Genomic DNA, 22,248 nt, shown 5'->3' on the forward strand with positions numbered 1-22,248 from the left:
CGTCTGCCAAATGACTAAATGTAAGTCCAACTCTCTAACCATTAGGCCATTATGACTACTACTAACCGTAATTGCCCCATCAGTTATATTCCAAAAATAAAAAATTCAATCAATATTCTTCTCCCCAATAATTATTGTGATCCGAGTAAATTATATGTACAGTATGCATGTATGTATGTACAGTGAGGGAAATAATTATTTGATCCCAACACTGATTTTGTAAGTTTGCCTGCTTACAAATAAATGCAGGACCTATAATGTTTAGGTTTATTTTAACTGATAGAACCTGAAAATCAACCAAAATATCAGTGGAAATAAAGGTTATAAATTGATTTGCATTTCAGTCAGTGAAATAAATATTTGATCCCCTACCAACAAGCAAGAATTCTGGCCCCAAAGATTGGTTATGTGCCTACATGGCCCACAGATTAGTCCTGTCACTTTAAGACAGTACTCCTAAATCATCTTATGTATATAAGAGAGGCCTGCCAACAGAATCTGTATCTCCCATTTCAACCTCTCCACCACTATGGTCAACCAAAGAGTGGCTTAAGGAGACGCACATTAAATGTCCTAGCCAGTCTCTAGACCCTAGTCCTATAGAAAATCTGTGAAGGAGGTTAAAACTACAATTTACTGAGCGACAGCCAAGAAACCTTAAAGATATAAATCGTGGCCTAATGGTTAGAGAGTCGGACTCGTTACCAGAAGGTTGTCGGTTCGATCCTCACGGCCGGCGGGTAACGATTGTGGTGCCTTTGAACAAGGCACCTAACCCTACATGCTCCCCGGGCGCTGCAGTGATATCTGCCCACTGCTTCGGGTGTACGTGTGTTCACCACTTGCTGTGTGTGTGCTCACTAATCACTGGATGGGTTAAAAGCACAGGTCACATTTCGGGTATGGGTCACCATACCTGACGAATCGGTTGAATCTTATCTTATCTAGATTGACAGAGGAGTGGACTCAAATATATCCTGACACATGTTCAAACCTGGTGACCAACTATCAGAAATGTCTGACCTCTGTGCTGGCCAACAAGGGTTTCTCCACCAAGTACAAAGTTATGTTTTGCTTGGGGATCAAATTCTTATTTCACTGACTGAAATGAAAATCAACTTATAACCTTTATATAACATTTCCCCCTGATTTTTTGTTGTTGATATTCTGTCTCTATCAGTTTAAATAAACCTACCATGAAAATGATGGACCCTTCATTTCTTTGTAAGCAGGCAAACTTAAATCAGCAGGGGATCAAATAATTATTTCCCTCACTGTATGTATGATTAACAATAGTTTTAGCATTTGTCTTTTGTTTTAGTTTTTAGTTTAGGCATTGACTCTTTGTTTCCAGTTTAAAATAACAGCTTTATCTAATTGTGAGAATCTACATATCACTATGTTTTGCAAATGTTTGAGGGAGAAGTGTGTGTGTGTGTGTCTGTGTGTGTGTGTGTGTGTGTGTTTGTGTGTGTGTGTGTGTTTGGTGGTGGAATGACTATCTGTAGGTGACCAGATTTATAGATATGCTAACCGTGTTGTGCCTAAACTAGGGCTTCTGTTGTCATAAAGTGTTGAAGATATGCTGTGAACTGGACATCCATGTGTACTGTAGATATTATCTAAATTATCTTTGGCTTATTTGTATCAGTACCTATTGTGTGATTGCTCCTGTTTGACATGTCGCTTATTGCTCCCTGACCTCTCTGTAATACTCTTTGGATAAAAGCGTCTACTAAATGACTAAATGTTAATGTAAATATATAGTTCTATCATTTTGGTTTTGTAACAATTTCTGAACCAGCTCATGCAGACCGAATGAGAAACCCAATTATAAAGCAGAGTTATATACACTGCCCGTTCAAAAACAGTCAACAACAGCATGAATTCAACTAAGCAAATAGGTAAGAGCCTCCCATTGGATTTGAGGTCTAGGTTCAACAACGTTATGTGCCCAGAGAATGAGGTCAGTTGACTGAATGATCAAGTTATGCCATCAATGGGTTCTTTCCTTCCTGATGGCACGGGCAGATTTCAACATGACAATGGCAGGATTCATCAGGCTCAAATTGTGAAAGAGTGGTTAAGGAAACATATACATCATTTTCACTCATTGGCCACCACAGAGCCCACACCTTGACCCTATTGAGAATCTTTGGGATGTGCTGAAGAAGACTTTGCGTAGCGGGTAGACTCTCCCATCAATAAAATATTAGTTTTATCGTTTAGATTTTGTAACAATTTCTGAATAAACTCATGCAGACCGAATGAAAAACCCATTTATAAAGCAGATTAGTTTTTGTTGAGAAAAACCAGCACATCTAAATTTTCAGGTGAAAGTCGAGTCTGTAAAGTACCCTAGGTGTCGACAGAGACACTTACATACAGATATCACGGTTTGTGAAGCAAACACTCAAGACAAGCAGATACTCCAAACTGGTATAATTTAATCCACAGAGACACAGGAAAAAGCACAACACCATAAACACATTCAACAGCGGACAAATAACAAGACCAAAGGAATAAGACAGTAAACAAGGGGTAGACAAGTGATGGGAATAGTGTCCAGATGATGGGGATCAGAGTTATTCTGCTATTTTTTTTTATAATTGAGGAACATAAATTGCTGAATTGACGAAATGCATGCAGCAGGCAGTGAGTAGCTGGACTGATGCAACTCTGTCAAACACCCGCAATGCCCCGTGAAAAAGGATCTTTGTTAACGTTTTTACTTATGCTATTACACATGTATGTTTTCTATGTCTGCGTGTCAGCAGAGTAGTACTTCTGTAGTACTTCGAAGAGGTCACATTTCTTATTCTTGACTGTCTGTGTCTTTTAAGTGTTTATTGTAATGGGTGACTTTTGTTGGAAAGATACTATATCATCATAAATCATCATAAATTACTGTATACAGAGGGATCTTCAACCCTGGACCTGGTGAACTACCGTCCTGCAAATTGCAGCTCCAACCCTGCTTCAGCACACCTTTCTGTAATTATCAAGCAACCCAGGTGTGTTTGATTGGGGTTAGAGCTGAAATCTTAAGGAGAGTAGCTCACCAGGAGCAGGGTTGGAGACCCCTGGTATTCAGCATACTGCATCTCTTAAATGTCGTACATTGCAACAGATATGTCTGCTTAAATATCACGCACTGTTAACAATAAGCAGTGGTTCGCGCCGACATACTTGCAATAACTTAAAAATGAAGCACTAGAGGTGACTCTTATTCTGCCTGGCAGAATTAAGGCCGTACAGGATGGTTAGCGATTTGACCAATTGGGTGAAAGGGGCGTTACAGCACCGCCCACATGTACGAATCCCATATTGAGTCCGAAATCCGTTTTTTAAACGACAAACGAAAAATGAAAAATCGGGGCGAAATCTAATTTTTCGTTTGTTGAACTAAACGAAAAATGAAAAAACGAGTCATCTTTCAGTTTCCATTAATTTATTTAATATAGGATATCAAATGAATAAAACGTACACGGACCGTTGTAAAGTACTGTAAATCATATACAGTAAGTTTATTGTTCCGTGACGGTATATTGTATGTTTTACAACTTAATATGAAAAGTTGTATAAAAATACACAAAGTTGCCAGTATACTGTTTTATTTGCAATATGTTTTTTTCAGAAATTATCTTTTTTATTATGTTATCATGTTTTTTTATTGTGTTACAGTTGCTTTCTTATCTGACAACTTACTGCAGTTTGATTTATATTAATCGGAATGGACAATTTTTTTTTTTTAATTAGTATTTACATTTATGCATTTGCCAGACGCTTTTATCCAAAGCGACTTATATTGCATTATCCTAGTTTCTGAGTATGTGCAATCACTGGGATTTAACCCATGAACTTGGCATTGCTAGTGCCATGCTCTTACCACTGAGCTACAGGAAAGCTGTTTTTGCAAATAAACTCTTATTATACAGTATACCAGGAGCTTTGTATATATATTTTTCCAACTATTCGCAAATAAAAGTGCAGAAACGAGTTACAGTATATGTAGTGATGCCATTGAAGAACCATTTTTTATCCGAATTTACTACCAACAACCTTTTTGCAGCAGAAATGTTTGTGGGTGTTAAAGGTTTCTTATGGAACCATACAGCCTGAAAAATACTTTTATAAACCCTTATTTTGTAATTGTTTAACTATGTATAGCTCTTATTTATACGTTGTAATATTTTTCTGGTGTTTTTGTGTTGTTTATTTTGTACAGCCGGTTGCTCACTGATGCTGAAACTAACTGTGGTTTATTATCTTACATGTCAGTCACTTCCTGTCTAAGATGGCAGAATAAATTGTAATGGACCTAATGCCAAAATTCATAAGCGTAGCACTAAGAGAAAATTTGTATCCCGCTGAACTGAATTTGTAGCATCCTGTTTTTGCCAAAAGAGGGAGCCAATGGGAAAGCCATTTATAATTTTGTATCTTCCCCTTTTAAGAGGAAATAGAGGAGAAAGGCGTACTAAGGCATTGTTGAAATGCCACTACAATCCATGCAGTGAATGTTGCGATTTCTTAAGGTGACAGTTACAATGATTGCTACAGCAATATCCTGCATTAATGCCTGAGGCGATGTGAATGTTATATAAACTTAAGTGTGCGAGAACAGTTGTAAAAGATATCACTTCTGTCTCTGCTGTCATGTAGATGTGATTAAAACAACATGAATGTTACTCATGGCCTGGGGAGGCATTCATTTATAATGATGATGTTAATTGTCAAGTGTCTCACAATATCGGCATCACATGGACCAGGGAGCAAACGGCGTGTCATGTCTTTTTTTTCGTCCGCCACATTGATTTATGATACATTTAGGCACCATTTGATTGGCTTTTTCTGGGCGTGCAGTAGGAAACTCAATCTAAGTCATGGTTTTTATGAGATCACTTGCCTGGAAGGGAGTTTGAATGATCAGAAATTGCTGTGTTGTAATAATTTAAAATGAATTTGAAATCAGACATAGTCCTAATATAGCTGTCATGTAGATTGATTAAATTTACACTCACACTTACTTTATACATTTGTAAAGTCCTGGTATTATAAAGTGTCGGCCTGCAAGAATGCATAAAACACAATATCGCCGCTGACTCTCATATTCTAATATATTCTAACAATAAACCTATAAAAAATAGACAAAAACAACTCTTTGCAACTGGTTGCAACACAATTTCCACTTGTTCTGTGGATTACTGATGTCACAGCTTGTGGGCGGGGCCTCATCTCGTTTCACAGAGTGCCTGGAAATTAACTGTATGCACCTGTGACCTCCTAAATACCTTTTATTTAATTTTTTAATTTGATATTTTATGTCTCACTCAATGATCCACATAATTAACTTAATAAATCTGGCATTCTGTTAGTAGCTAGTTACACTACCATATCAAATGTCATTTCCAGAACAGCGGGTCTATCCTGAGAACAGGGTCAAGGGGTTTTCGTGAATGAAAGTTACATATCTAGACAGTAGGGTGGGTGTGCAGGACCCAAAATAGTGTGGACATCGGGTCCTCCCTCTGAAAGTTAGACGCCATATGAGAGCGGTTTAATCACTGACTAACCCATTGGCAATATACGCTCTACTGTCCACCTGTCCTGAATAACTTCACACGTACACACACACAAGCTGTCATGCTCACATAGCGTTCCTTCCTTACAAATTACGAAAGCATATAAATATACTTCACATTCTCAAGTGTTCCAGATAAACACTGGCATCCACATGCAAACACTTTTGAGGATATTCTGAACGTGGCAATGAAACTTTCTATATGACATCTTGTTAAAGATTTATCTTGTCATTTGTTAGTCACATGTAAGGTTATGTCTCATGTGATGCTCAGGTCTGTTTAACGCTGCGAGCTATGAATGACTTTGCATGAGCACACACTCAGTACCCTCAGGATGTTTTTAAGACTTTTGCCCGTGTTCTTCTTGTTTGGTGAACTGAGATGTTGTGACTTATAAAAGACCATCGAATTAAAAGATGAAAGATCTTATATTGGTTTTATCTGTTATTTTACATTATAAATATTTTAAAGTCGCCTAGATTTACTGCTAGAGTTTGTGTCAGTTTGTTTCATGCAATGAGCTGTTTTTCCCAGTGACCTTTTCACAGTGTATCTGTGCATATTTAAGTAAAACTGTGCCAGTTCTGTGCTTTTTAATAATTTATAGTTTTATTACTGTCATTTTTACATTTACCCGCTGGTTATGAGTTTGAATATTTAACCTTAAACTCGTAGACATGCACCTCCGGTTATTTTTTATTTAAGTATTATTTACTTAGTAATTTTGTTTTTCGAGGATAAAGCTGATTCCCTGAGGATTAAATAGTTTGGAGGAAATGAAAGCAATAAGACTTGGAAACGGCTACAACGGAGCCCTCTTGTGGATAAATATGGTATTTAACTTCAGCATTTAGATACTTAAATGGATAGTTCTTAAAAAAAAATCTATCATCATTTATTCAACCTCATGTCATTTTAAACCTGTATATGGCTCTTTAATTTGTGGAAGCCATCCCAAATGTGGGGTCCAATGTTGTTTGGATACCAACGTTTTTCAAAATATATTTGTTTGTGGTCTGCATAAGAATCTCTTATGGTATAACATGATGGTGATTGACTTTTCCTCTTATTATAACTATAAATTGTTGTTACATTAGATAACACAATATCAAATAGTAAAGAAACAAAAATAAGCCTCTAAGGTCTTTTTGAAGGTAACTACAAAAGTCATTAAAACATGGCTTGAAAAAGTTTTGCAAATGACATTTGGTATTGAATGATTTTCATACAAATCAAGTGGGGCTTAAGTGACATAGCATATTTAAGGGACTGCTGTAAACAGAGCATTTCATCTCTATTGAAATGGATGTTTTTTGAGCATGCCCAGTAGACATGTTGTGATCTGGGCAGTGGAATGGCAGGTGGTGTTGTCTAAGTCTCACAGAACTGCATATTGTCCAGTGGAGTGTGACCATGTCTGGGGCGTCAGGAGCTGTGAGGCTCTCTTTCATTACCACTGTGCTTTGTGCCCAATTAAATCACATTGTAATTTAATTTGTACATGCAACCAAGTGACACCATCTGTTATAAACAAAACGTTTGGACAGCCAAAAAATTATCATACAGTAGAGCAAAATTTAGAAAAATTTGGTATCAAAGATGTGCTTAGTTATTTTTCTTCGTTTGTGTGTAGGCTTCCTGCGTTTGTACCAACCACGTTTGTTTCTTTATTTTTTTTTACTATATATTAATTCATTTATATTTCAAATTTTAAAATGTTAAAATGGTCATCACTATTTGTTAGGCTCATAAATGGACCAAATTGTGCTTTCTTGTTTAATAATCTTAACAGAAGATTCACCTTTAGAGATAGTGGATAGTAAATATCATTATATTAGTATGTGTCTTCAAGAGGTCCTTACTAATACTAATACGAAGGTGTGTGTGTGTGTGTGTGTGTGTGTGTGTGAAAGCACTTTGTTGCAAATGAAAAACAACAAACAAATGAAAGCCGAACCCTTCTTCTGTGAAATGGCTTGATTAATTATTAAAAGAACATGAAATATGTCATGGATGCGTAATGGTTCTGTTTCACTCCCACCAAATGTGTTTTGATGTTTTTCATTAGTTCCTGTGCAAAGTAAAGTAAATCTTTGACATATGTTTGACATATGTCACATCAGACAACAGATGTAAAACGGCTCAGATTTTTAGAGGTGCTTTTAAAGCATTTTTAAACCATGTAAACAACAATTTTAACTCTATGTATTATTCTACTAGCATAAATTGTACCTCAAATTGTGTAGTTTTTATAAATATGTGCCAAACACAGCACTAACTTCTAAGTTGTTTCTAAACTATCTACATTTTCATGAGAAAATTGTGTGTGAAATAAACATTTCTGTCCCTTGTGGTTTGTGTTCATATATCAGTCGCACTTTGTTTTGGGTCAGGAGAGAAGTCATAAAATCCATTAGCTTGTGAAAGCTCTTTAGTATCTGACTGTGGCTGCCGGTTATTTGTGAGGTCCCTTTATAAATTCATGAGTTCATCTCTGACCCTCAGTTCTCAAGAGAAGTTTGAATCAGCGCTGGATGCTGACATGCACGGCCCTCTATAGCTCTCCATCACTCTATCTGTCCAGGGCTCTGACAGAACAGTCAATGCCTCCTAACAAGGTGAAAACTCAGTGAGGGGATGGTCGCAGCGAGCTCTTCTTATCCCAAAGCGTTTCAAAGTCTTTCTCTTTCAACCTCTCCCATCCTTCACTTCTCCGCTGTGTTTTCGCCACTCTTTCCCGATCCGATCTCCAAAATACCCTGGGCTCGCTCTCAATCCATGTTCCATTTTTATATAAAGTGTACCCCCCAGCTTTCTTTCATACGTTCTCTCTGTGATGATTTTAGCCATTTACACTTAAGCCACTTAGGGGCTCACGCCTGCGAGATCATGTAAGATTTTATTCAAAATATTTCACATCCGAGCCGATGATGGATGAACAGGAATACATTTAACACACAGTGCACAATACATACCGCTAATACACTCTCTCTTTTGCTTTCTCTCTCTTTCTCACCGTGGATGTAAAAGCTCGGTGACAGAGTCCAGATGGATGATAGATGAGTGTGCTGGTTAGCAACGCTGGCCCTCAGGGGCTTCAATTCCTCATGTTGCCTGCTTCATTTCTATTATTAATGAGAGTTCACTTAGACTCCAGTCATCAGAATCATCATCTCAACTTTGCGAGATGTTGTTATGGAGTTTGGATTTTTCGGTGCTCGCTCGGACGTTTGATCTGTGAGTGTCCGTATCATATTCTGCTTCCTGGACCTCTGCTCCCTGGCCGCCTCATTAAAAATGACATCAGCATCAGATACAGTAAGAGCTTTCAGATGCCCTGTCGGACCGTGAAGTCTGCATATAACCGATGCTGAATCCCCACTGTTTCCTTTTTCATTTTGTTTTCTCAAGTGACCTCTGATTCATTTTTCGATTGCACTCTCATTCTCTCCCCAACTCCTTATCTGTATCTCTCTCTTGGCTTGTCTAGTTCTTTCTCTCCGTTTCTCATTTTCTCAGTCTCTCGCTCTCCGTCTTTCTCATTGCCTTTCCTTTTCTCTCTCAAGGCCCATTTAAAGCAGATCTGTGTCATCCATCACACTCCGTGTGGACAGATTCCACCTATTTCATTAGGTGAGAAATAAAAGGCGCCCACTGCTCATTTTTTTTACACAAAAGTACATCACCGTTTGTGTACTAGTAAAGTTTTGTTGTATATCTGTATAGTTTTGTCTTTCCTTGGAGGTTTAGTGATGACGCAGTTTTGAATGGTGTGTTTGGTTTGTTCTTGTTGCCGTGCACACTTGTTTCGATGGCTATAAATGTCTAATCACAACAGACAGCCTTCATCTCAAGAGAGCTCAAACTAATCTGTCGTCCTCTTCCTCCAGCACATTAAAACTTAACCAGTGTCATTGTTTTCTGGAGACTAACAACCTCTAGTTATAACATTTTTCTGTTGCATAACACTTCGACAGAAAAAAAAGTCGGACAGGCTTGGAATTATTCTTTAGACTTTTCAGGTGAACTATTCCGTGAACAATGACCTAAAGCTGTGAAAAAAATCTTGTCTAATCTATTTTTTTCTTTTCCACCTCCAAATCAGAACCATCTTGAAGCTCCATCACAAGCTTTAGAAGACCCGCATCTTATTTTGAATGTAAAACCGGAAAGATATCTGATTTAGTCTAAGTAACAAGTTAATGACATTTATCCAAAAAATGAAGAAAAAAAAGCCATGTAAATGGCTCTTTCTTCTGTAAAATACAAAAGAAGATATATTTCAAGAAACGCTTTGGTGGTTTTTATGACAATACTGTGGATTTTAATTGGGGTCAGTGTCGTTTAGTTACCAACGCTCTTCATTATATAATATTTTGTGTTTGACACAGGTTTGAAATGACATGAGGATGAGTAATTATGACAGAATTTTCATTTTTGCGTACACTATCCCTTTAATGTACTTGAAGATCTTTGACCCTTTAGACGTGGTGAGAGATGAGTGTAAACCATCAACAGTAAATTTGGATGATGGTGAAACGCATTTGCTAAAGAAGAGTTGCAAGCTTTTCAAGAATGATATACCAGTTGAAATGTTAAAGGGACAGGCCCCCAAAAACGAAAAATGCTGCCATCATTTACTCTGTCTCAAACCTGTATTAGTGTCTATGTTCTGATGAACACAGAGAAAGATATTTGGAAGAATGTTAGCAATTTGTAAATTCTGGGACATCATCCATTACCATAGTAGGAAAAATATTGTATTTTCTTTTGTTGAACACAAAATGAGATATTTTGAAGAATTTAGGAAAACAAACAGTTTTTTGGCACCTCGACTACCATTGATTTTTTCCTACTATGGTAGTCAATGATATCCCGATACTGAAATTCGCGAACATTCTTCAAAATATCTTTCTCTGTGTTCACTGCTTATCACAACAAAGTAATTTATACAGGTATAAAATGACATGAGGGTGTTGACAGAATTTTCATTATTGGGTGAACGATCCCTTTTAATGTAACTGTGTGCGGTGGTGTGTGTCCTGCACAGCTCTGTGGTTCTGCCCGCTGGTTTGTCTCTGTTTAATGGGCACACCTATCAGAGCGAGGGTCTTTCTCTCTCCACCATGCTGCCGTCTCTTCATACTTTTATTTTGCTCTCTCTCAACTTCAACTCTCTGTCCATCTGCACACTGTCTGTTTTTATCTCTCCTTCACGTTTTCTCTTTCCCATTAATATTGAAGTCATTGACTGAGTTTGCGGAGCACATTCTGTTTTCTGCAGTCCTTGCGTAGTCACAGTGCAGATGTAATATACCATCGGCACAGCCTCGTTGTTTGGGGAATCCCTCCTGTGGCGTGTGTGGGCGCATTAACTGTGATGTGTCCTTGACTCACCGAGATTTTCGTAGTCTTATGTAACCCATATCTGAGTTACTTTTAATCCCGTCTCTTTCTCTGTCCCGCTCGCTGTCATATCCAATGCGGTCTCGTAACTCCAGAATCCCTGATGAAACACGGGTCGGCGCTGACAGGCTGTCTGCTGTGTTTTTTGCCCGGGTAATTACTGACAGAGCGAGAAGACAGCAGTGAGACTGAACCGTTTCATCATAAAGCAGAGTTTTTGCTTAGACACAAGTACATTTTATGTTTTATGTCTTGACTGTGATGTGGTATCAAGGCACGAGTTATTGTTTTGTCCCTCTTAAGTGAACTCTGGACAGGGCTGCCTAATTCATTTTTAAAGGGATAGTTCACCCACATTTCTTTTATAACTTTCACCTCATATATTGTACTGTACACTATGATTTTCTTTAGTGGAACATAAAACAAGATCTTTTAAGTGGTTTTGTGTCCATACGATGGAAGTCAATGATGTCTGTGTGGTGTTTGGATACCAACATTTTTCGAAATATCTTCTTTTTTGTTTAACAGAAGTAAGTTATACAGGATTGAAATGACATCAGGGTGAGAAAATTATTAAAAAATGATTCATTTTGGGGGAACTATAGTATGGAAATGAGTTACTTATAAATATGTTGACTTGCTAGTCGATACTGGGTTTTTGGACTCTTATTAGTAAAACCTTTTCTCAAAATCTTGGATGTTTGTGAGAGCCCCCCTTGTTGAAAAGAACCTCATATATGTAGGTTTTGAAGCATGGTAGCTAGTTTGTGCTGGTCCTAAGCTCGTCATGTGCTGGTTTAAGATGATCCTAAACTAGCCCAGGACCATCTTAAACCAGCAAATGACCATCTTAAACCAGCACTAACCAGCTACCATGCTTCAAAACCTACATAACCAGCATATGCTTGTTCTTTCAACAGGGACCACAACATTTGATCTTAAACCAAGCTTGACAGCTCAAAGTGATCTATTCTATTCTGATTACATATTCAGTGATTACATTAAAGTAAAAAAAGAGCTGAGTTTCATAAACCACAACCCCAATTTAAGTTCCAAAGGGTATACGTGGTTAATGTCTTTGTCCTTTAAACAGCTATGTGTTTGTTAGAAACAGGGCTGGCGGGCATGTGCCGTGTAGTTAAACTCTTCTATCAGCACAGTTGGCTGAAGTGATAGAGCTTTCTGCCACAGCCCTACATCCACGGCCACCTGCTTTCTTAGGTGGACGATGACTGCACAGGAGGGCTTGAAGGATTGTTATCGCCGGAGGTTCGAAAATGTTCTCTTTGAGATGCAGCAGATCTGAGACAGTGGTGTTTTTCCAAACACCTAATCTCTCTTTCTCCTTTCATTTAATGAACACTTAGATTTTTCATAGCAGTGATTAAGATTGTCTAGGATAATCCAAACACACATCGTAAAGGTGATCTGGATGTCCATCAAAAGCCAAGCAGCTGCACAGAGGGAAATTGGCGATAAGCTGAGGTGGACAAAAGAAAATTAGGCCTCTGTTCAATAATAGCTTTAAATATTGACCAGGACACAGCATCAACAAGGGAGCTTGAAGGGAGATAAGATACTTTAAATGACTGATAATCCTTGAGGAACGTGCTGTCCGATGACTGACGGTGAGGTCCTTCCTCATACGTTTGGTTCATGATGATGCAAGGTCACTTTGGATGTGGCTGTCGTTTGACTGATCACAGCACAGACTAAAAAGCCGGGGAAGGTCACTTTGAAAGGAAGAGACCCTGGGGAAGTTCACTGAGAATTAATTGCGACCCTGATAGCATAGATTGTTTGCGTTGTTTGTTTTATCGCCCATTTCAATAAGGAATTATGCTAGTTTGCGTTGGTCGCAGCAGATTACCTCTATCCAAATACCTGAATTGGCTCTGTGAATTGATAAAATTGTGCTCATCTAGACCACCATTTCCCTGCTGGCCTTATGCAACCATGTTTCTCCATATTTCATGTCTTTTGTCGGAAATCATTATTATTATTGGTCACCCTTTATACTCAACTCAACTCAACTCAACTTTATTTATATAGCGCTTTTTATAATTTTCATTGTTACAAAGCAGCTGTACATGAGACACATTGAATACAAGTATGAATTCAAAGCAGCCCCCCCGGCCAGGCAGATAGTGCAAAACAATATGCAAACAATATGCAATATACAGTGTTTTATTTCATTTTCTAAAAAACTAACAATTTAGACATAAGGTATTTTTATTCCTGCTATGGAAAGTCAATGGGGACTATTTTTGGGTGAAATATTTCCTAAGAAACACTGATTCTTAAGAAACATCCAAGGCCTCGAAATGACTTAAAATGATTTAAAGTTAGACAAAATCAGCATAAAAAAATAAAAATCAAGATGTTTCTTAGTAAGTTTCTTTTTTAACACATATATAAATTTTTATTTATGCCAAGCTGAAGAATATTTTATTGGGAAGACATTATTAGTGACTGAGCCTTCAAATATAGATTCTAAGTTTATGAACTTCTACAAACACAAATAAAAGTGAATTGCAATCCACAATTATATTAAATCATTATCTGACGTCAGATGTATTTAAAATTAATATTAAGATTTTGTTGAAATTACCCAGCAGTCTAATAATTGCACATCATCCGGATATTGATGTCTGGATTCACATCATTTTATCTAAATTCGATTTGTCTATTTCCTATATTTTGTACAGTGTTTTAAAATATGTTGACTTTTATGCAACTCTTATTTTTTTAGTGTTGTCCTCATTCTAAGATTTAAGATTCCTTATTGCATCACAGCTAGTTGTGTGTGCAGTGAACAGAGATTAATGGAGGCATTAATATCAGTACAGCACCATAAATTGCAGCGTGCTGAAAATTTATAGAGGGCAGAGATGTGTAGAGAACATAAGCAGAGCAGAACATACAAAAATGTATGATATTAATATTGTGAGTTGGCTGTGCAATCTTCCTCTGCTTAGATTTTTAATCACTTGATAGCAAGTGATGTTAGTCTTAAACTCTGAGTTCATCTTCTTGGGCGTGACCCTCTTTGGTTCATGTCTGCTTTGTAACAGAACTGACCTTCATGGGTCTCAAAAGTTCACACTGCAGTGCCATGAAAATTCATTAGGGCACTGCTAAGGTTGCGTTAATCGTTTGAGTTTGAGTCAAACCCTTAGTGGCATCTGTTTGGCATCCTCACGTATATTTCATGCAGTAGCTGAAGACTGTTTTATCCATACTTCTTAATAACTCCTCCTGGTCCCTTGGCTAATTATCTCTTTTCATCTCATTTAAAGTTACTTCTTAAATGGGATGTTCAATAATCTATTTTCTTCACAAAATGTTATTCAGCCAAGAGCAAACCTTGAGGCAGCCCATCACAATATCAAACATATTTTTCACAATCACTCTCCAACTGCCCCACAATGATGTATTGCTGTAAAGTTGCATCAGAGCTGTGCTGTCAAAGCTCACCAAGGTTAACTGAAGGTTGGAAAGCTCGGAATGGGACTTTCTACCTTGTTCCAGATGTTTCCTCGTATTCCCAGTATCCACCAAACATTTCAGGTATACGACACATGCATTTAAAAAAGCTTTTCACCTTGATAAGCAGCTTCGGTAATTGACCCACGGGCTCCCAATTAAAACTCACTCCTAAATGGATTTTAATGTGGATAGACTGGTCACACTTGGCAGGAAATGCATGCTATGGGCGTGCATGAAATCCAACGCAACATAATGTGTGTATTATGGTATTTTCTTAATATTCATGGGGTGTATCAGCTCACAGATGTTTTAATTTTGTCATTTAAAAAGACAGAACGAGAAGATTCATTTGCACTCATTAAAACACCCTTCAAGCTAAACTAAACATGGCTTTTTCTGAACATGCTATCTACATCATGAATTATTCAGTAGTGCTGGTTATCAGTGCATGCCTGCTTTAATTATAGTGTTCTCAAAACCTAGAAACTACTGCAGTGGTGCCATTTTAGATGGTGTGCACATATTTAGACCCCTATGGGTCGAGAATATTAAGTACAGTACGAGATGTTAAACATAACTAATACCAACATACAGTATCTGTGGGGTTATAGTTACTGAACAGGGCGCTAAATTATGCCTGGATCTTTTATACTAGAGATGCAACGATTCTATCAATATTCACGGTAGTGACATTCAGAGTGATATCTGCCGATAGTGATATCTGCCGATACTGATTCTGAAGATTAAAGCAATTTCATTTCTTCACTTTCTGAATGTTATTAATTAATATAATGAAAATTAATGTTGATCATCAAACTGATGATGTTTCATAAAGTCCCAGTGAATTGGATTTTTTTTTATGAAATATTGAAGCATTTATTGGAAAATAATTTACCAACGCAATATGAAATAAATGGGGGCAGCATGAGTTTCAATGCAACAAAGTTCACTGCGCACTTTTATTCAAAAGACATAGACAGGTACATAGAAAAACATAATAGATTAAACATTAAAGTGTTCCTATAATACCCCCGGGGTGCTTTTATTGTGTATCAGTAAAGCACTAATACTTGAATCTGACTCACAAGATCCATTTTCCTGCTGAGTTTAGCCCCAACTCTGATAAAACACACCTTAACAAGCATATCAAAGTGTTCAAGAACATGTCGAGTTCTACTTAATACGGGGCTGTGCAGATTGCTTTGTGTTTGACATTACAGAGCCGGGAGAGCGATCACGATTCGCTTGTTCAGGTGTGTTTTCTCGCCAGATTTGAGTATCACTGCAATAAAGGAACGGATAGTATTCGTGACCTGCACTATCCTGATATCTAACGTTACAACTACCTCATACATTTTCCCTCGTCCTACTCAGGAGACTCTTTAAAAAGCCTACAAAAGTCTGGAGAGGTACAAATGGATGCAGTCTAATTTTGTGATAAATATTAAATATGAAGTATGCCGGCTAAAACCTGATTGTCTTCATTGAAAGGGTAAGTCAGTTGTGGTGTTAGCTAACGTAATCGACTCAAGCTGTCCTTGTTTGTATAGCCCCCATATCTAAATCACTGTGAGTAACTTTAAAGTAGACATCATTCATGAAATCAAAATAAAATGTCTTTCCCCCTACTGTGCTGGCATCCAGGTGCACAGCAACTTTACACCATGTTGAAATAGTAAGGTTTAAACAGTCTGGTTTTAAATTATTGTTCGGCCACTGTCGACATAAGCAACAGCCGCTCTAGCGCTCTCCTGAATATCTGCCAAAACAGTGAGTTTATATTGCGTGACGTCAAGCTCCTGAGCTCTAAAGCCAATAGTGTGAAAAATTGATCGACATATCTGGGAATTTCTAATTATGACAGGTAAATAGGGATGTTAATCCTAATAAAATATTGCATCATATCATTTTGTGATACAATAATATGTGATACACCATAACAGATTCGTTTCCAAAATATGAACTTCAGAATTTCAGTTTTGTGATTTCAGTAACATTTGTAGGTCAAAGAGTTAAAATCATTAAAGGTTTTATTAAACCATTTGTATGTAGATTACTAAAAATTGAAATGATCTGTCACAGAAGAATAAAACATGTTTTGTTTTTGCCAGAGAGCCAACGTGAACTTCTTGTGATAGTTCACCAAAAAATTAAAATTCTGTCTCCACCCTCTTATAGCTTTCTGTCTTCTGCAATACACAAAATAAGGTTGAATGTTGGTATACAAACAACGTACAGACATAAAATCGAATGTCAATACCACTTTGGTTTGATAACCGATGATTCTTTAAAATATATTACTTTGCGTTTCCAGAAGACGTAAAGGTTTGAAATGAGAAGAGGGTGAGTAAATGGTGAAAAACAATTGTCATTTTTGTGTGTATTTTCCTTTTAAGCAGCAAAAGCACAACAAAAAACATTTGAAGCGTTCTATATGGTGATGCAAGTCACATGTTGGCAGCTCATCCAAAGGGATTAAACAGACATAATATCAAACAACAGTCACCATAACTATGATGCTTTTTTTGTATTACAATATGCAATATATCAATATATTGTTTGAATAGTTATCATTATTTAGGGTTTTATAGAAATACATGTGTTTACAATATACATTCATTTGAATAAGCATGTATTATTTTGTAGTATGCACGAACATTACTGAGCATTTGGAGAGGCATACTGGAGGTTTCCATGTCATTGAGCGCACTCTTTTTTTTTTGAATAAGCAGTAATGAACTTGTGTATAAATAAACACACATGGGGTTTTTCAAGCTGGGCTATTTTCTCAGTGAAGCTTGGAGTTTTAGAGCGCAGCTGATGAGTAGGTCACAGTCGGAGCTCATAGTGCCCAAAAGACTTACTGATCCTGGGCAAGCATCTGCCATAGAGCACTTGGCCTTCATCCAGCCATGAACATCACCGGAGAAAACGCTCATAAGGCCGTAAATATGGCCGCCTCCATGAGGCACACATTTTTTGCATAGGCATCCTTATGGGTTTCCACCATTGACAAATATTTCAGCCTGATGTTATTGACTGAAGCAGCGGGGATCTAAGACCTTTCATGCCTGGCAGATGCTGTGGCTCTCTGATGTTTTTTATTTTTCTGGAGATTAGAGCCACAACAGGAGAGGTTAAGACACACTCTCCACTTTGAGGTGGGATATTTGTTGGTAATTGAAATCTTTGATCTGCGGACAGTTGAGCAGAAAAGACTCTCCTCCGTGTCTTATCTTGCACCCTTATCTGCAGCTTTGAAGTGTGACCCATTAGCCGTGTTCAGTGCTCTGATTGGCTGGTTTGAAGAGAATGCCACCGGTGGGGGAACGCATGGATCTCCGGAACACCGGGGGTCAAAGCTTCCACACCAACCTTTAAAAAGAAAAAACTGGAGAGACTGATGAGGAAGAATACATCCCGAAGCCTTCCATCTGAAATGAGAGAGAGATACATAAGTATATACATTAATAATGCAGCGCAAGATTGAGAATAGATGCTAAGTGTGCTGACAACGCGGAAAGATCTTAAGAATGTATGAAGTAATAATAGACAGAGATTTACAATGAGCCAGGGTTTCTGCCCCAGGCGTTTTGGGCTTCATGTATAAAACAAAGTGTAGTTGTGGACCGAGATGATAGATGCCAGGGTAGAGGGCCATGGGGCTGAGGGGTGAGGTTCATTTTCTTGTTGGGTTCAGTGGCCAGATGAAAAATGACTTTATTTGTATAATGGTTCTTCATGTGAATTGACTGTCAGTGTTTGTTATTGTGCACCATATGAATGTGCTGACAAAGGACTCTGGTTATATTTGAAGCCTGATTTAATCTACAAAATGAGTTTTTACTCTTGCTGTCATTGGGATAGTCTACTCTATGGTTATGTCCAGATAAGAAATTCGGCTTTTGCATTGGCATGTAAATAGAACACTAGTTTGCTGTTAACTTGAAACACGGTTTAAGTCAAATTAAATATAAAATAAGAAAATCTAAAACAAAACAAATGTAACATAAAATCATATAAAGTATCAAATAAGAAATACAATATTTATAATAAAAAATATAAATCAAGTGTAATACAAAATATTGTGTCATAGGAGAAAATATATATTAAATAAATGTAAAGTATGGCTGGGTGTTTATCTCCTTGTTTCGTGTGATCTGTGATCTGTTTCTTAAAAATATTTTTGTCTTTTCCTCAATTAACTTTTTTCCCTTTATTTTCCATCATTACCTTTTAAATGCATTTTTTTAATTTTTTTATTTTCAAACCCTTTCTATTCCTGATCTTATCTTGTCTTCCAATTCTCACTTTGAGCTTTCCTAAAATAAGAGACATCAATCAAATAAACACACATATCAAGATGTCTCAATCTTCGCTCCAAATGCGGCGCAGACTCGCTTCCGACGCGCAATCCGTTTGTAAAACCTACTAAATGACACAGCGTGGAACTCGGGCAGAACATGACGCGAACGGTCACGATGTAACAAAGTGGCTATTATTTAGCTATCAATTGTGCCGAGCTGATGTCAGCTCATTTCAGAACCCTTTGCCATCAGTTTAGGTGAGGGGCAGGTGCTCATTGATCATGTCAGAATGTCCTGCACTGTGCGCGAGCTCTAATGTAGAGATGACCTGTGACAAAGAGGCCTGTCTTTACTTTCTTCTATTTTATTACTTTACTTTCAGATTTCTTTGTTCCTGACGTCGGTTGTGCTTTTTTGTCTTATTTTTATGTGAGTGCTTAATCCTCACTGCTGAGTGTTTGCCTGTGTTTCCCCGGAGGCCTCGGTCATTTATTTCATAGCACTCAGGAAAATGGTACAGTAGATGAAATGTAGAGTTGTCGGAAATGGGTTTCTGTATATAATGGAGATTTGCTGAAAGAGGGACAGGTTTGAAAGCTCATTTAACTTTGCATACAGCGCAGAGAGAAATTGTGTTCAGTGTGTTCAATACGCAATAATGCTACAGCCTAATTTCTCTGTTATATAAAGAGATGTTTAAAGACTCTTATGTTTATAAATGAAATACTGTACTTATACATTTTGATATGGTTGTATGTTCTCTCTCTCATAGATTTGGACATAAGGTATTTCTGGAGCTGGAGTTCATTTGAAGACTACCTGATCTTCTGTTTCGGCTTCACGCTGCTTTCTGCTTTTATAACGTTCGTCTTTCTGGACTGGGTTCTGTTTGTGGAGGCTTTGGGCTCTTTGGCTGTGATGTTTGAAGCCATGCTGGGCCTTCCTCAACTGCTTCAGAACTACAACAACAGATCTACTCGAGGCATGAGGTGAGATTCATTTCATTTTTGCTCTCTTTTATGTTGATTGTGTGTTTTTTCTAAGCTTTTTTATTTATTTACCAATTTTTATGCACCATATGCACACAATTATTTCTAGCCTGTCTTGGTGATGGATATCTTCCACTCATACATGTTGAAGGACAGCGTTGATAACATGCTGAAACGTGTCTCAACAGGATTCGCCGACAATAAATTTACAAACAAACACAGATGGCAGTAATCGGTCGAGAGCTGCTGACGCCTGCAGACACTGAAATCGCATCGGGCGAGAGCATTACACACTACACACAGCAGCGACACATTCGTTCATAAAAAGATGGATTTGGAGAGGAACTCCATTTACATTAGCTTCCATTTCACCTCTTTCAGCCTAAACTGTGCTCACAATGTTTAATTTGGCTCATAAAGGGACGCCTAGAGCATGTTTCACACTGAGCTCTGTGGAGCAGACCAAAAGATGGAGAGAGGGTACAGATAGGAAAAGATATTGAGCTGTGATTATTATGCAGGCTGAGACCTGGGGTAAAGATATTAGATTTGCTTTAAATTCTATCTGGGAATTATTTTAAATATATTTTGATTTCCATTAAGGTCAACTTTGTTTCTCAGCAAGGAGACTTTGGGTTCAAGCAGATTGGGCTGTAACATTAATTAACAAGCTCATTACGCTGTCAAATTTTAATTGTCATCATTATATGAATGTAATGAATGATGTCTCTAGTGGAGCGTGTCCTGCAAACAATTACTGGGTGTGAGTTTAAACCTCTTCACCTTCTTTCCTGCACAGATGACATTAACATGCATTACTCAACCAATGAGCAAAGACTACGGCAGTATGTTGTCTCATAAGAACCTGTATAGGCTGTACCAGGTTTCTGAGTTGTTAATGCATTATTAAAAGTAAGGGTGCTTAAAACGTTCTTTACAGCGATGCCATAGAACATCAAGTCATAGGTTCTTTAAAAAAAAATCTTTCTTACCTTTTTGTAATTGGAGGCTCACTCCCATAGAAGACAAAGGAACGCATTAGAGCCCATTATATTTTTACATTTTGTCCACACTGGATGTGGGATCAGTCTCGTCCGGTGTAGACACTGAGTAAAATGTTCTATATGGAACTTTTTAGACAAAAAAGTTCTTCTATTTCATCGTGAAGCACCTTTATTTTTAAAGGGGTGCTTCAACGATGTGTCATGCATTCTGACTTCTTTACAATGCTAAACGTGCTGTCTTCTCATGCTTAACATGGTCAACTTGTCAAAATGTGAATTGGGCGTATTAAGTTGTATTTCTGTGCTCGATACACTCCCCCAGCGATCGTACAGGTATCAGAAAGTTTTTTTCGAACATATAAAACTGTTTTGTAATAATTTTTCTTAGTCCCTTATTGGACAATTCTCCCGGAAAAAGAGAATGTGGCAAGCCCATGCAGCAGCATGGAGAGCAGGAGAAGGAGCATGAACAGACCTTACTTTCACTTGTGTGCAGGAAAAAGAGAGAGAGAGCAAATGTTTGCGAAGTTCAGGTGTTTGTTTGTTCACTGCATTTGGGTGATGAATGTTATATAAACAGTGGATATAACGCTAGATTTGGTGATCGTTTGAAACTGATATATGGAGCCGTCCCAGCGCTAAAAGATGCCGGACATGAACCGCATGCGGTTCAGAGAAATTGATGTCAGTGTTCGGAAGTAATCTTACAGCTGTATCTATATTTTATAAATGTGATCAAAGATACGACTTAAGCAATAGTACTCTATGGGTACTCAAGATTAATATGAAATGCTTGAATGTTTTCAAACCTGATAATACCTGATAATATTTAAAATAAATCCTGCTTTATTTTAACTTTTGTTATATTGCATTTCATGGATTCGAAAATTTCACAAAAAAATAGGTCTCAACTCAAAACTCAAAAAGTGACATCAAAATTGTTCAACTGGCTCAGCTATAGTTCTGTAAACATAAGCAACGGACTGCTGCCAATAGAGATATTTTGCAATTTTAGATGCAAACAGTCACTCCAAAATTTTGTGATGAGGCCAATTTTTTACCGTGTTCCTGATTTTTTAATTTAAATGGTAAAATGTGGTCTTAGACTTTTGGACCTCACTGTATCTATAGGACTCTTTGAATGCATTCCAGTCCTCATATGCATTCTCTCTCGCTCTGTTCCAAAACCTAATGAGCTGCCTTCCTCCTTTTTTTAGGCAACATCTTTGAAACGGATCCTCATAAATGACTGATTTGGAACGCTGTACATAGACAGCAGCTTTGCGCCCCTAACATGAAGCACAGAGGATACTTTTTAAATAGCAAAAAAGTTTGCATTTCAATAAGTTGTAACTAACATTTAAGCATTGAATGTATATTACTCCATATTTATAGACATATCTCTCATTGCATCTGCCGTCTTTGGTGGACTACGCTTGATGCAGTGCTTTATGGGATTGCCTACTGG

The 22,248-nt window shown here is 37.6% G+C and overlaps 1 protein-coding gene across 2 annotated transcripts in view; it reads left to right on the plus strand.

Moving 5' to 3' along the window:
- Window positions 1–22,248, plus strand: part of si:dkey-246g23.2 (solute carrier family 66 member 2) — a 38,770-nt gene that overhangs the window by 4,254 nt on the left and 12,268 nt on the right. For both annotated transcript variants that reach the window (XM_056766222.1, XM_056766223.1), the window contains one exon: window positions 19,560–19,776. In XM_056766222.1, coding sequence (XP_056622200.1) covers window positions 19,560–19,776 — 217 coding nt within the window. The remainder of the gene's footprint in view (window positions 1–19,559; window positions 19,777–22,248) is intronic.

The sequence above is a fragment of the Triplophysa dalaica genome, chromosome 14 (genome assembly GCF_015846415.1).
Source record: "Triplophysa dalaica isolate WHDGS20190420 chromosome 14, ASM1584641v1, whole genome shotgun sequence".
Classification (NCBI taxonomy): domain Eukaryota; kingdom Metazoa; phylum Chordata; class Actinopteri; order Cypriniformes; family Nemacheilidae; genus Triplophysa; species Triplophysa dalaica.